Source organism: Hyaena hyaena, unplaced genomic scaffold (assembly GCF_003009895.1).
Source record: "Hyaena hyaena isolate Hyena2069 unplaced genomic scaffold, ASM300989v1 scaffold_315, whole genome shotgun sequence".
Classification (NCBI taxonomy): Eukaryota; Metazoa; Chordata; class Mammalia; order Carnivora; family Hyaenidae; genus Hyaena; species Hyaena hyaena.
Window position 1 is genome coordinate 360,633 of NW_024080948.1, and position 13,069 is coordinate 373,701.

Sequence of the window (13,069 nt, forward strand, 5' to 3'; positions counted from 1 at the left end):
AAAGCAATTTTTTTTTTCTTAAACATACACAAAGGGGTGCCTGGCTGGCTCAGTTGGTGGAATATATGGCTCTTGATCTCAGATTTGTGAGTTCAAGCCCTATGTTGGATGTAGAGCATACTTAAAAAAAAATTTTTTTTAAAGGAACTGTGGTTGAAATGAAACACTAAGTTTAAAAATTATCATCAAGAATTTAGACCCCAAAAAACACATCCATAGACCTCTGTTAGATAATCACTATATTAGATTTTTGTGTAATGCTTGTGAAGACATGGAGCTTCCCTAGCCCTTATTCCATGCCTCCCTGTTGGCTGCAGTGGGAAGATTTCTTCCTCTTACTACTGAGGAGGCAGTCATAGCCTCTTAGAGTTGCTGTTGCGGGGAAAAGGCTACCCACGTGCATTGTGGTTACCCTTGCTTTCATTTCTCTTTCTCTGCATTTTCCTCAGGCCCTGCTTGTCATCATGCAGGCAGAAGACGCACAAGTGGCCCATTGTCTATAGGAACACACTGGAGATGTGTGCGGGTCCCAGACCCTTTGTGCCCTTTGATAAAAAGTCTTTGTCATTTTTCCAGTAATTGTATGCTCTAGCCAGTGCGTGAAAGTGGGCTTCCAGGGTGGAAACACCAGACTCCTTTGCAGTCTCAGCATGGGAGTCTAGGATTGCTCCTTCATAATTTTTCCTGGTTGCCCCCATGCCCTGTCATACTCATTTTTTGTGTGTTACCAAAAGTAGTGGTGAGTTCTGCTAAATATGGTTACCTTGGTGCAGTTTGAAAGGGGGATAGGCACCGTAAAGAAAGTGGGAACCCAAGCCACAGACTGGGAAAAGATATTTGTAACCCATGTAACTAACAAAAGATTGGTATTCATAATTTATCAAGAATTTTTACAAATCAGCAAGACAAAGACAAATAGCCTAGTTAAAAAGGTGGGGGGAGGGGGGGGAGAAGCAGTGATATAAGCAAGCATGTCACAGATGAGAAATAATCCATAAATAAAAGAGAAGATGCTTAACCTCATTAATAATCAAGGAAATGCAAATTAAGACCACCATGAGAGAGAGCACAAATGTTGGTGAGAATGTGTATCATTGGAAATACTTATATACTGTTGATATCTCTCAGTTTTTGCAAAATATATTTATCTTTCTTTTCTAGTTGAACATGTGCATACCTTGTGATCCAGCACCTAGGGAAGCACTACCCTGAGGGCCAAGGTATCATTCTTGTGCCTGGGTCACCTGTAACCTATTCCCAGGCACGCTTGTGGATAAACTCCATCCCAGACCAGTAATTCTTAGAAATGAAAACACTACATCAAAGCCAAGAGGTTGTGAAATCAATCCACGGGGTCTATCAGCTAAATAGAAAAGATCAAAGTATACCATGTAAGGGTATTTAAGTTTTTGTCACATAGTTATGCATTCACCTATGTATGTTTTATTGGGTTGTGATGAAAATTTCACTTATTCTTGGACATTATCAGAATGGTTTAGAAGCCACTGCCCCAGAAAAACTTCTGTACATGTGCATCAAAAAACACATAAGAATGTTTATAGCATTGTTTCAGGGTCAAAAAACTGAAACCATGTCTGTGATCTATCAGCAGTAGAATGGATAAATTTTTTCTATTCACACAATGGAATATTACAAAGTAATGGAAGTGAATAAACTGTTGCTATAGGCAATAACATAGCTAAATCATAGAAAGTATTGTTATAAGTCAGTTGCAGAAGACTATATAGTGTATCATTTTTATAAGGCTCTGAAATAAGCAAACTCAACTCATACACAAAACTTTTGTTATCTTAACAGCAAAGCAAAAATAAAATTCAGGTTTGTGGTTACTTCTGGCAGAGAGACAGGAAGATGTGATACAAAAGGCACACACAGCTCTTCACTTGGTTATGCTTCATTAACATATGTTGTATGTATTAAATTTTAAAATTAAAGTATAAGGAAGTGGGCTTGGAAGGTGGTGAGACCTGGCTTATGACCCATCACAGTCAGAACTAGAGGAACAGGGCTGAAAGTTACAGTTTCCAATGATAACAATAGCTCCCATTTGTTGTGTACTGACGAAGGAGAAGGTGCAGGTGGAAGAGGCCCCCAGGTAGCTCCTCCACAGCAGACCCTTGGCCTTCATTCCCAGAATTAAAAGTGGAACTCACTAGGGCTTGTAGGAATATTCACCTGTTCAGTACACATTTACTGAGACCCTTGTACCAAGTCTTACATGTTGAGGCTCTGGAAAGAAAGACACACCTCTCCCTCAAGGCAGTGTAAGTTTATGTGGAAAATAAAAGGAGAAACAGATAATTACAAGATCATGTGATATGTGCAGTGATTGAGAAATACCCAGTCCAGTGGTAGTAAATTCGTGAGATGAAGAGCAGTAGGTATTTTCTGAGGAACATAAGGATGTTTCAGAAGAAAAGAAGTTCATGTAAGATACAACATTTGCAGATTGTAAAGAGGAATAAAAAAGATGAAACTATAACCAAATAACATAAAGCATTTCATAAAATTCAGTATTTACCCATGATAAAACTTAAGAATAGAAGGAAAATTCCTTAACTTGATACAGGGTATCAGTTAACTTACAGCAAACATAAGACTTAATGTTGAAACCTTGGACATATTCCTGTTAAAGTCAAGAAAAAGATAAGAATGCCTGCTATTGCTTACTCAGTTGATTACTTTTGCAAGCACACAAGGAGACACCTATAGGAATGTTCATTGCAACATTGCTTAATAGTGAAAAATAGCCCACCTAAACATACATACACACACACACAATGGTTAAATACACTGTGGAGTAAAAGAGTGAAAAATGAATGAATTAGAGCTACTTGTATTTGTGTAATTATATCCCAGTGTTGAGGGGCACCTGGCTGGCTCAGTCAGCATAGCATGCAGCTCTTGATCTTGGGATTGTGATTTTAGGCCCCACATTGGGCCTAGAGCCTACTTAAAAATAAAAGTTAAAAAGAAAAAGTACTAACTTTCTGTTGTCAGAAGTGGCATAAATTAAAAAAAAAAAATCCCAGTGTTAACTAAACAGTAAGGTATAATGTATCATTTACACTGTGCATGAAAAACAATATATTGTTTTAAAAACAATGTTTTTAATTTTTTTGGTTTATTTTTTATTGAAATACAGTTGACATGCAATGTAATATTAGTTTCAGGTATACAACCTAGTGATTCAATGATTTTATACATTAAGCTATACTCGTGACTATGTATAGTCACCGATTCTCATCATACAGTGTTATTACAATATTGTTGACTATTTTCCCCATGCTTTTCATCCCCACAACTTATTTCTTTTATAACTGGAAGTCTGTACCCCTTAATCCCCTTGACCTATTTTGCCCACCCTCCACCCCCATCCCCTGCCTTCTGGCAACCACCAGTTTGTTCTCTGTATTTATGAATCTTTTTCTGTTTTGTTTGTTCATTTGTTTTGTTTTGTAGATTCCAATACAAGTGAAATAAAATGGTATTTGTCCTTCTCTGACTTATTTCACTTAGCATTATACCCTTTTGGTCTCTCCATGTTGTTGTAAATGGCAAGATCTCATCCTTCTTTATGGCTGAATAATGCTCCAGTGTCCATGTATACCATGTCTTCTTTATCCATTCATCTGTTGATGAACACTTGGGTTGCTTCTATATCTTGGCTCTTGTAAATAATGCTGTAGTAAACATAGGGGTGCATATATTTTTTTCAAATTATTGTTTTCATTTTCTTTGGGTAAATACCCAATGGTGAAATTACTGGATCATATGGTATTTCTATTTTTGATTTTTTTGAGGAACCTCCATACTGTTTTCCGTGGCAGTTGCACCAGTTTACGTTCCTAACAACAGTGCACCATCCTCCTTTTTTCCACATCCTCTAACACTTGCTATTTCCTGCCTTTTTAATATTAGCCATTCTGACAGATATGAGGTGATATCTCATTGTGGTTTTGATTTGCATTTCCCTCTTGATTAGTGATATTGAGCATCTTTTCATATGTCTCTTGGCCTTCTGTATGTGTTCTTTGGAAAAATGTCTATTTAGGTTCCCTGCCCATTTTTTAAATCAGATCCTTTTTGATGTCGCCTTGTGTAAGTTCTTTATATACAATAATTTTGTATTGTAATACAGTAATTTTTTTGGATATTAACCTCTCATCAAATATATCATTTACAAATATCTTCTCTCATTCAGTAGGTTGCCTTTTTCTTTTGTTGGTGGTTTCCTTCACGTTAATATCATATATTTTATGGAAATATTTATAAGTATAAGAACATGTGTGGGAATAATAAACACAGTTCAAAAAATGGTTCCCTCTGGCAGAAGAGAAGGGAACACAACTGGGTAGGAATACTTTATTTTTTATTTCTTAAGAAGAAAACACCTGTAACAAGAATGGCAATTTATGAGTGATTAAACTTGAGTGGTAGGCATTTGCTTTGCTTTGTTTTGCTTTTCTAAATAGACAAAATGAACCACATGAACAAAGAATAAGAACATGATGTTCAAAAGGTTTAATCCTCAGACCAATCCTCTAAGGTATGTTAGTCCCATTTGACAGTTGAGCGGAGACTTAGAGAGGTTCCATAATTTACCTGCATTTGCACAGCTGCAGTTTGTAGAGCCGGGATTTGAACCTAAGTGGTCTAGCTAACCAAGCCCCATTCTTTGGGGGAATGCAGGCAAGAGGCACATCCAGTCTCAAATGAACTGAACATGGGATTGTTTTATTTGTGTTTCCTGTAGGAAATGATCCGACTAGATGAAGTCCCCAATCTGAGTTCTTTAGTATCCAATTTTGATCAGCAGCAGCTTGCTAATTTCTGCCGGATTCTAGCTGTCACTATTTCAGAGATGGATACAGGGAATGATGACAAGCACACACTACTTGCCAAAAATGCTCAGCAGAAGAAGAGCTTGAGCTTGGGACCTTCTGCAGCTGAAATCAACCAAGGTAAAATCTGTTAAAGTTTTCCGGAATTGAGATTATGACTCTGAGACCCCTTTGTAAATTATTTGCTCTTTTAGGATCTTCAGAGATTGATCCGTGTGAGGGCTCATAGAGTCCACTTAGAGTATGTAAATTTTGTGTGTGTTCATTATTTTAGGGGCCCAGTTCATATCCTTTATCAGATTTTTTAATGGATTCAGAACATCAAAAAAGTTAAGATCTGTCGTTTATCAGAATTCCAAATACATGTACCTTTTGATCCACTAAGCCACATCTGGGCCTTTATCCTATAGATATATAGATGATGATGTATATCCAAGGTAATTCATTGCAACATTGTAATAGCAAAGACCAGAACAACTTAAATGTTTTATTAATAAGAAACTACTTAATTTCAAAAAAAAAAAAAAAAGAAAGAAACTACTTCATTTCCAGAATATTTATGTAATGGAAAATTGTATAGCTTTTAAGAAAAAAAGAATGAAGAAGATTTGTATGTACTAATAGAGGATAACGTCTCCAAGATGTATTAATGTTAAAGAGGAAAATGCAGAGCAATGTGTATAGTATGATACTGTTTGTAGTAAAGCAGAGATGGGGAGAATAAGATCAGATGTATTTGTTTGCTTGTATACAGTATGCATAAACTGAAAACAGACACAAGAAACTAAAACTGGTTACCTTTTAGGGGGTGGCTGGAAACAAGGTAGATGACAGCAGTGGAAGTAGGACTTCTGAATGTAGTATTTTATGTATTGTTTGATTTTAGAACCACATGAGTATGCTAATTATTTCCCCATCTGTTGCTTTTTGTCAGCTAGAGAACTTTTTTCTGGTTCTATCCTGGTCTAAGCAGATTTGCAGATTTGGGGGAAATTGGGCATATATCTCTTTTGGTTATAAGAGTATAGATGATCCATATTTGAAGTAAAATATTTATGTCTTAAAAGCTAGTTCTTGAACACTAACAGGCCGAAAAATCATATCACCATGTGCCTTAGCGTTAACCAAATAACCAATTAAAAGGCAGTAGTAGAGAGCCATGATCATCCCACAGCAGCCCTGATGATGCTTTGAAAACAGTACTTTGTTTCTGAAGTCCAGTTGACTGAATGTGTGGGTTCCCAGGCCTAGCTCTACAGAATTGATAAGTGCTATATAGCAGTCTCCCTTCTAAGTACTGAATGTGAGTCCTCCATTAACTATTAGCATTCTACTTTTAGTTATGAACACCACATGGTCATGACTGTATTTCTAGGTTATTAGGGAATATAATTGCACGTGTTTTAGTCATAATAAAGACAGAAGTATGTGAACCCTATGGACCCCAGGTTGGTGGTTGCCCCTCCAGGCTTATTTTTCTTCCTGGATCCATAGATCCAAGGCTTACCCTGGTCTGAGTAGGCTTTTATTCCCCTCCCGTCTCCTTTCTTAGGACTTTTACTCATTTTAGCAAATTATAAAATACATATTCTTAAAATCGTGAGTTCTATTATAACTAAATTATACCTTAATGCTGATTTAAACACACATACACACACACTGACAAAAGTTCACATTTGTTAAACTCCTGCTGTGTAGCAAACATTGAGCTAACTGCATTACCAGCAGTGACTTTACTTACTTCTCCAAGCAGCCCCATTCATTGCACAGCATAGGAAACTGAGGGTCATAAAGGTTCAGTATTGGATACTGAGGCACTTAAGTAACTTTCATCTTTCAGTTTTCCATTTAAGAAATCTGTTCTACAGACCATTTTTATCCTGTTATCAGTTACCTTCACCTACCATTTATAAGCTACCTTAAGTGAAACATTAAGTGAAAGCATTGCCCATCATTCTTGGAGGACAAGGTATTTTATTCCATTGGTTTTTTAATTAACTGAGAGCTAACCCCAAACCTAGTTTACCTTGATTTGGAGCATTAAAAAAAAGGAAGTCTTTATAAAATGTCTAGATTCACTTGTATACCTGTGTGGGTAACCCATAAAATAATCCACATGTGATGTCTGCTTGTAGCTTTTGGGTTGAAGCTTTATTAAATGTTGTATTTTAGCACGTGATGTTGTACAGGGTCTGACCTTTCCCAGCTCTCTAACCATACAGTTCCTCTTCCCCTGCTCTCTGCCACACGCGTTTTTCTCCAGTCACATGCCCTGAGAAGGCCAAGGTGAACATCATTAAATCACAAATGCAATTAGAAAGATCTTAGTTCTCAATATTGTCATGCTTTAATTGAACTCCAGAACTGGATATTTTTAAATAAAGGTGTGTAACAGTCATCTCAGGCTGCCATAACAAGGCACTGTAGACTGGGTGGCTTAGACAACAGAAGTTCATTTGCTCACAGTTTTGGAGGCTAGAGGTTTTTTGAGATCAAGGTGCCCTCAGGATTGGTTTCCGGTAAGGCCTCTCTTACTGGTTTGCAGATGGCTGCCTTCTTACTGTGTCCTCATGTGGTCGTTCTTCTGTGTATGTACAGAGAGAGAGAGAAAGAGATTGCTGATGTCTCCTCCTCATCAGTCTTCACAGATTAGGGCCCCACTCTCATGACCGCATTTAATTGCCTCCCTAAAAGCCCTGTCTTTAAATACAGTTCTATTATGGATTAGGGTTTCAACATATAAATTTGGAAGGGGGCCTAATTCAGTCTATAACCGTATAGGAAGCTGATGTGTTTTTGTTTTGTTTTAAATAAATTGTGGTGGTTTTCTTACCCAGCAAAATAGTGATTTATACTGTCTTCTGGAGCTCTGATAATAAAACTGTTAGAATCCTTTTTGGATTTCTCGGAAGTACCACTTGTCCTTCTATCCATTCATATGGGAACAGAACAGATGGTTTCATCTGGGGGGAACATCATTCAAAATTTTAGTCAGAGCTGTAGATGAAGCCACAAGCCAGATAATTATCAATTTATAGGTCACACTGAGCTAACAAGGGCTGATTTCTGCAACATATGAGCTAGGAGAGAATTCAGAATCCACTCAGCTGGAAAGCAGAGCCTAAGCTGAGGAGAAAGGTTTATAAAATATTTCAAAATATAGATGTTTTAACAAAGATGAAAGTTCTGCTTTTGCAGAAATTCAGAAGTTGTAGGTGTTTCTGTTGTCAACCAGCTTAATATTTTAACATTAAGCAGTAGTGTGTGATAGCTGCTGGTAAGGCTCTGAGAATTACAAGCACACTGTGGTGCCTGGTGCTAGTTCCTGGAGATTGTGTATCATTTGATGAGCATAATGGGGCCAGTGATTTTTTTCTTTTCTGGGGCGAGAGCCCATAGCTTTCATCATTTTTTCAAGAGATGAGTGACTCACAGAGGCTCAGGAATCTCCAGGGTGGGGGCCAGAGCCTCGGAACTCTGAATGCTGGGCAGGTCATGTTCTAAGTGCTGTGTCAAGAGTGCAGGGCAGGGAAGGCAGGCCTTAAGAACTGTACTGTGAGGAACAGAGAAACTGCAGCTATTCACCCTCCAGAAAAGAGGTTGAGAGTAAAAATCCAGCTCTGGGGAGGTTTTCATATGGAATCCAAACTCTTTTATTTATTTTTGGAAAAAAGTAATATATATCTAAGGTTTCTAAAATAAGAAGAGCAGGTATATACAGTAGAAAGTTTGTTCCCCTAACCACAGTAACTTTTTCATTTTCTTATGTGACTCTCAATTCTCTAAGTGCCCAGTCGGGGATGGAGGGGAAAGAGATTGGCTGTTCCCTGTCTGTACAGGTGGTAGTATAAAGTAGGCTCCATTCTGCACCTGTTTGTTTTTTTTTTTCTCACTTAACTTTATTTTGCAAAGCATTCGATTGCAGTACATACAGAATTATGTGATCCCTTTTTATAGCTACATAGTATTCTAATATATGGGCATACCACAATTTATTTAACTAGTCCCCTATTGGTGGAAACTTGATTTATTTTTAAACCTTTGTTCCTACAAATAACAGCCTTGTGTATGGAGTATGATGTGCTGGATATTTGCCTTTTAAACTTTGATAGATGTTGACAAATTAACCCTCCAAAGAAATTATTGGTTCATCTTCTCTTCTGTGCAACCCCCCTGTACATGCTTTCCAGTACAGGGCCTTTTTAAACTTCTTGATGTTTGCCAAGCCAATAAATAAAAAATGGTATCTCAAATGTATTTTTTTTTAGGTGAGTGTCACATAACCAAATAAACCATTTAAAGTGAACAATTCAGTGGCATTTAATACATTTACAGTTTGTGCAACCACACCTCCAACATTTTCATTACCCCAAAGTGAAACTGTGTATATGTTAAGCAGCTGTTCCCCAATCTCCCCAACCCTGGCAACTACCTGCTTTCTTATTACCTATTCTAGATATTTTTAAAATGGAATCACATAATATGTGACTTTTTGTATCCTGCTTTTTTCACTTAGCATGAAGACTTCGAGGTTCATCCATTCTGTAGCACATCAGTGTTTAATTTTTTTTATAGCTGAATAATATTTGTATATGCCACAATTTGTTTATTCATTCATCTTTTGATGGATATTTGGATTGTTTTCCCCCTTTTGGCTGTTGTGAAATATCATGAGCATGTGTCTGTACGCATTTGTTTGAGTGCCTCTTCAGTTATTTTGGGCCTGTACTTAGGAGTGGAGTGGCTGGATCATACGGTAATTCTGTGTTCAGCTCTTTGAAGAAAAGTTCATTTTAATATAATTTTAGCTCTAAAAAATTTTTTTAATGTTTACTTTTGAGAGAGAGAGAGAGAGAGACCAAGTGTGAGTAAGGGAGGGCAGAGAGAAAGGGAGACACAGAATTAAACAGGCTCCAGGCTCTGAGCTGTCACAGCACAGAGTCCAATGTGGGGCCCGAACTCACAAGGTATGAGAGATCATGACCTGAGCTGATGTCAGATGCTTAACTGACTGAGCCACCCAGGCACCCCTGCTTTTTTTTTTTTTTTTAATGACATCAGACATTATAGCCACTAATTTATAGAAGATGGAAAGGGGGCTAAGATTATTTGCTGAGCTGAATTTATATGACTTTGTACAATTCTTGCTGTACTTTGTTGTAACATTAGTTTTGAAGAATTTTCTTTAATATTGTGTTCTTTTCAATTTTACTTTAAAATTTTTCATTTAGGAGTACCTGGGTGGCTCAGTTGGTTAAGTGTCTGACTCTTGGTTTTGGCTCAGATCATGATCTCATGGTTTGTGGTATCGAGCCCCTTGTTGGGCTTTGCACTCTTAGTTTGGAACCCGCTTGGGATTCTCTATCCCTCTCTTTCTGCCCCGTCCCCCTGAAAATAAGTAAACATTTTAAAATTGCTTTAAAAGTGTTTTTGGGGCCCCTGGGTGGCTCAGTCAGTTAAGTGTCCGACTTCGGCTCAGGTCACGATCACATGGTTCGTGGGTTTGAGCCCCATTGTCAGGCTTTGTGCTAACAGCTAGCTCAGAGCCTGGAGCCTGCTTCAGATTCTGTATCTCTCTCTCTGACCCTCCCCTGCTCACGCTGTTTCTCTCTCTCTCAGAAATAAATAAAACATCAAAAAAATTTTTTAAGTTTTTTTCATTTAGATTCTTCATACAGAGTATGACATCTGTAACATTATGATACCTATTTACCCATCACCTCGATTCAACAAGTCAACTGATGGCCTCTCTTTATCCCCATTCACTCCTCCCCTACCTTATTTTGAACTTTTTTCTAAAGTTTATGTATTTTTGAGAGAGAGAGAGAGACAGAGAGACAGAGGTAAGTAGGAGAGGGGCAGATAGAAAGGTAGACACAGAATCCCAAGCAGGCTTCAGGGTCTGAGCTGTCAGTAGAGAACCCAACACGGAGTCCAACCCATGAACTGGGAGATCACGACCTGAGCCAAAGTTGGACACTTAACTGACAGAGATCCCCAGGCGCCCCCCCCCACCTTATTTTGAATTATTTTGAAGCAAATCTCAGATACAGTAAAATTCAATGTGCATATATTGCAGTGTTTCCACAAGATAATGACTCTTTTTATTTTTTTTATTTTTTTAAAATATTTTTTATTTATTTCTAGGAGAGAGAGAGAGAGAGAGAGAGACAGCGTGAGCAGGGGAGGGTCAGAGAGAGAGGGAGTCACAGGCTGAAACAGGCTCCAGGCTCTGAGCTGGGAGTCAGCACAGAGCCCGACGCGGGGCTCGAACCCACGAACCGCGAGATCATGACGTAAGCGAAAGTCGGACGCTCAACCGACTAAGCCACCCAGGCGCCCCGATAATGACTCTTTTTTAAAAGCAACTCCAATACCATATTATACCCCCCAAATTAATAGTACTGTCTTGGTGTTATGAAATACCTACTTGTTTTCAACTAGATACCTTCACATGGTTCTAAAAAAATCTACAGGTTTAAAAAGGTGTTTTTGAAAAGTTACCCCCTCACACTCTTATTTCTAGTCACTTAAGTCTGTTTGCCTTTGGCAACCATTGGTGTTTTCTGTCCTTCCAGGAAGATTTAATACATGTATAAGCAAATACATAGAGATGTTAGTCCTTATTTTAAAAGAAGGTTAAATCATAGATCCAAGATCTACAACCTGGATTTCCCTGCCTCCGAAATGTATTATGTTCTGTGATGCTGGTCAGAATTTCCATCTTATTATTGTGAGCAAAATGAGATTAGGGGAAATAGGAGTTGGGTGATTATTCAGTCTCTTTCTTTACCAAAAAAAAAAAGCTTCTTTCTTCCTACTAGTACATGGTTGTTACAGGAAAATCAAACTACAGAGAAGTAAGGTGTTGTTTTTTTTTTTAAGTTTATTTATTTATTTTGAGAGAGAACAAGTAGGGAAGGGGCAGAGAAAGAGGGAGGGAGAGAATCCCAAGCAGGCTCTGCACTGTTAATGCAGACCCTGATGAAGGGCTTGATCCCATGAACCTTGAAATCAGGACCTGAGCCAAAATCAGGAGTCTGGACGCTTAACCGAATGAGCCATCCAGGCACCTCTAGAGAGAAGTAGGGTTTTTTTTGTTTTTTTTTTTTTTTTAATTTTTTTAATTTTTTATTTATTTCTAGGAGAGAGAGAGAGACAGCGTTAGCAGGGGAGGGTCAGAGAGAGAGGGAGATACAGACTCTGAAACAGGCTCCAGGCTCTGAGCTGGCAGTCAGCACAGAGCCCGACACGGGGCTCGAACCCACAAACCGTGAGATCATGACCCAAGCGAAAGTCGGACGCTTAACCGACTAAGCCACCCAGGCGCCCCTAGAGAGAAGTAGTTTTAAAAGAAGCATTAAAATGGGGACACCTGGGTGGCTCAGTTGATGGAGCATAAAAATAAAACTCTTAATTTCAGCTCAGGTCATGATCCCAGGGTCATGGAATTGAGCCCTGTGTCGGGCTCCATGCTGAGTGTGGAACCTACTTAAGATCCTCTCCCTCGCCCTCTCCATTCTTCTGTCTCTCTCTTTCTCTCCCTCCCCTCTCCCTTTAGCCCCCACCTCTGCCTCTCTCCCCCACTCTCTCTCTCTCTCTAAAAGAAAAGAAAAGCATTTATATCCTTTCCTACTCAGGAATGGCCACAGTATACCCCTTGTTGTATGGCCTTCATTCTTTATGTGTATATTGTGTGCATATTTTAAAGAAGCAATTTTTCAAATTTTTAAAGAAAATGGGCTTAAGCCAATACTGTTTAATATTTTTTTCTAACAAGTAGATTTAAATATCTTTGCTAAGTCACTGTATAAAGATATATGTGTCATTGTTCTTACTGTCTGTTGTATTCTATTGTATTGGATATATTGTTTTAATCAATATGCTGTTGATGACCATGTAGTTATCTTTATTCTTTTGCTATTGCAGAAACTACATCAAAGAATGCCTTTGTACAAATAATTGGTTATGTCCTTATGGGAAGTTCCCAGAAATGAAGCTCCTGGCTCAAAGACACATAGACTTAAGACATTAAAGTTATTCAAATTTACATTCCCACTAGTAGATATAAGAGAGCCTGTTTCTCTACATCTGCTACAGTTGAACTTGTTTCTATAATTTTAAGTACTGTTTTATTTTGGTTGGCATTTCGTTTTAAAGGGAAGCTCTGACTAGCTACTGTCAGATTAAAAATCATTCCCACC

General features: G+C 38.2%; 1 protein-coding gene across 4 annotated transcripts in view; it reads left to right on the forward strand.

The window, feature by feature from the left end:
• LOC120242771 (transient receptor potential cation channel subfamily C member 4 associated protein) overlaps nucleotides 1-13,069 on the forward strand; it is a 77,626-nt gene that overhangs the window by 28,712 nt on the left and 35,845 nt on the right. For all 4 annotated transcript variants that reach the window (XR_005531163.1, XR_005531164.1, XM_039248700.1 and 1 more), the window contains exon 7: nucleotides 4,778-4,985. Coding sequence is in view for 2 of the 4 variants with exons in the window: in XM_039248700.1 (XP_039104631.1) it covers nucleotides 4,778-4,985 (208 nt within the window). In the remaining 2 variants the exon portion in view is untranslated. The remainder of the gene's footprint in view (nucleotides 1-4,777; nucleotides 4,986-13,069) is intronic.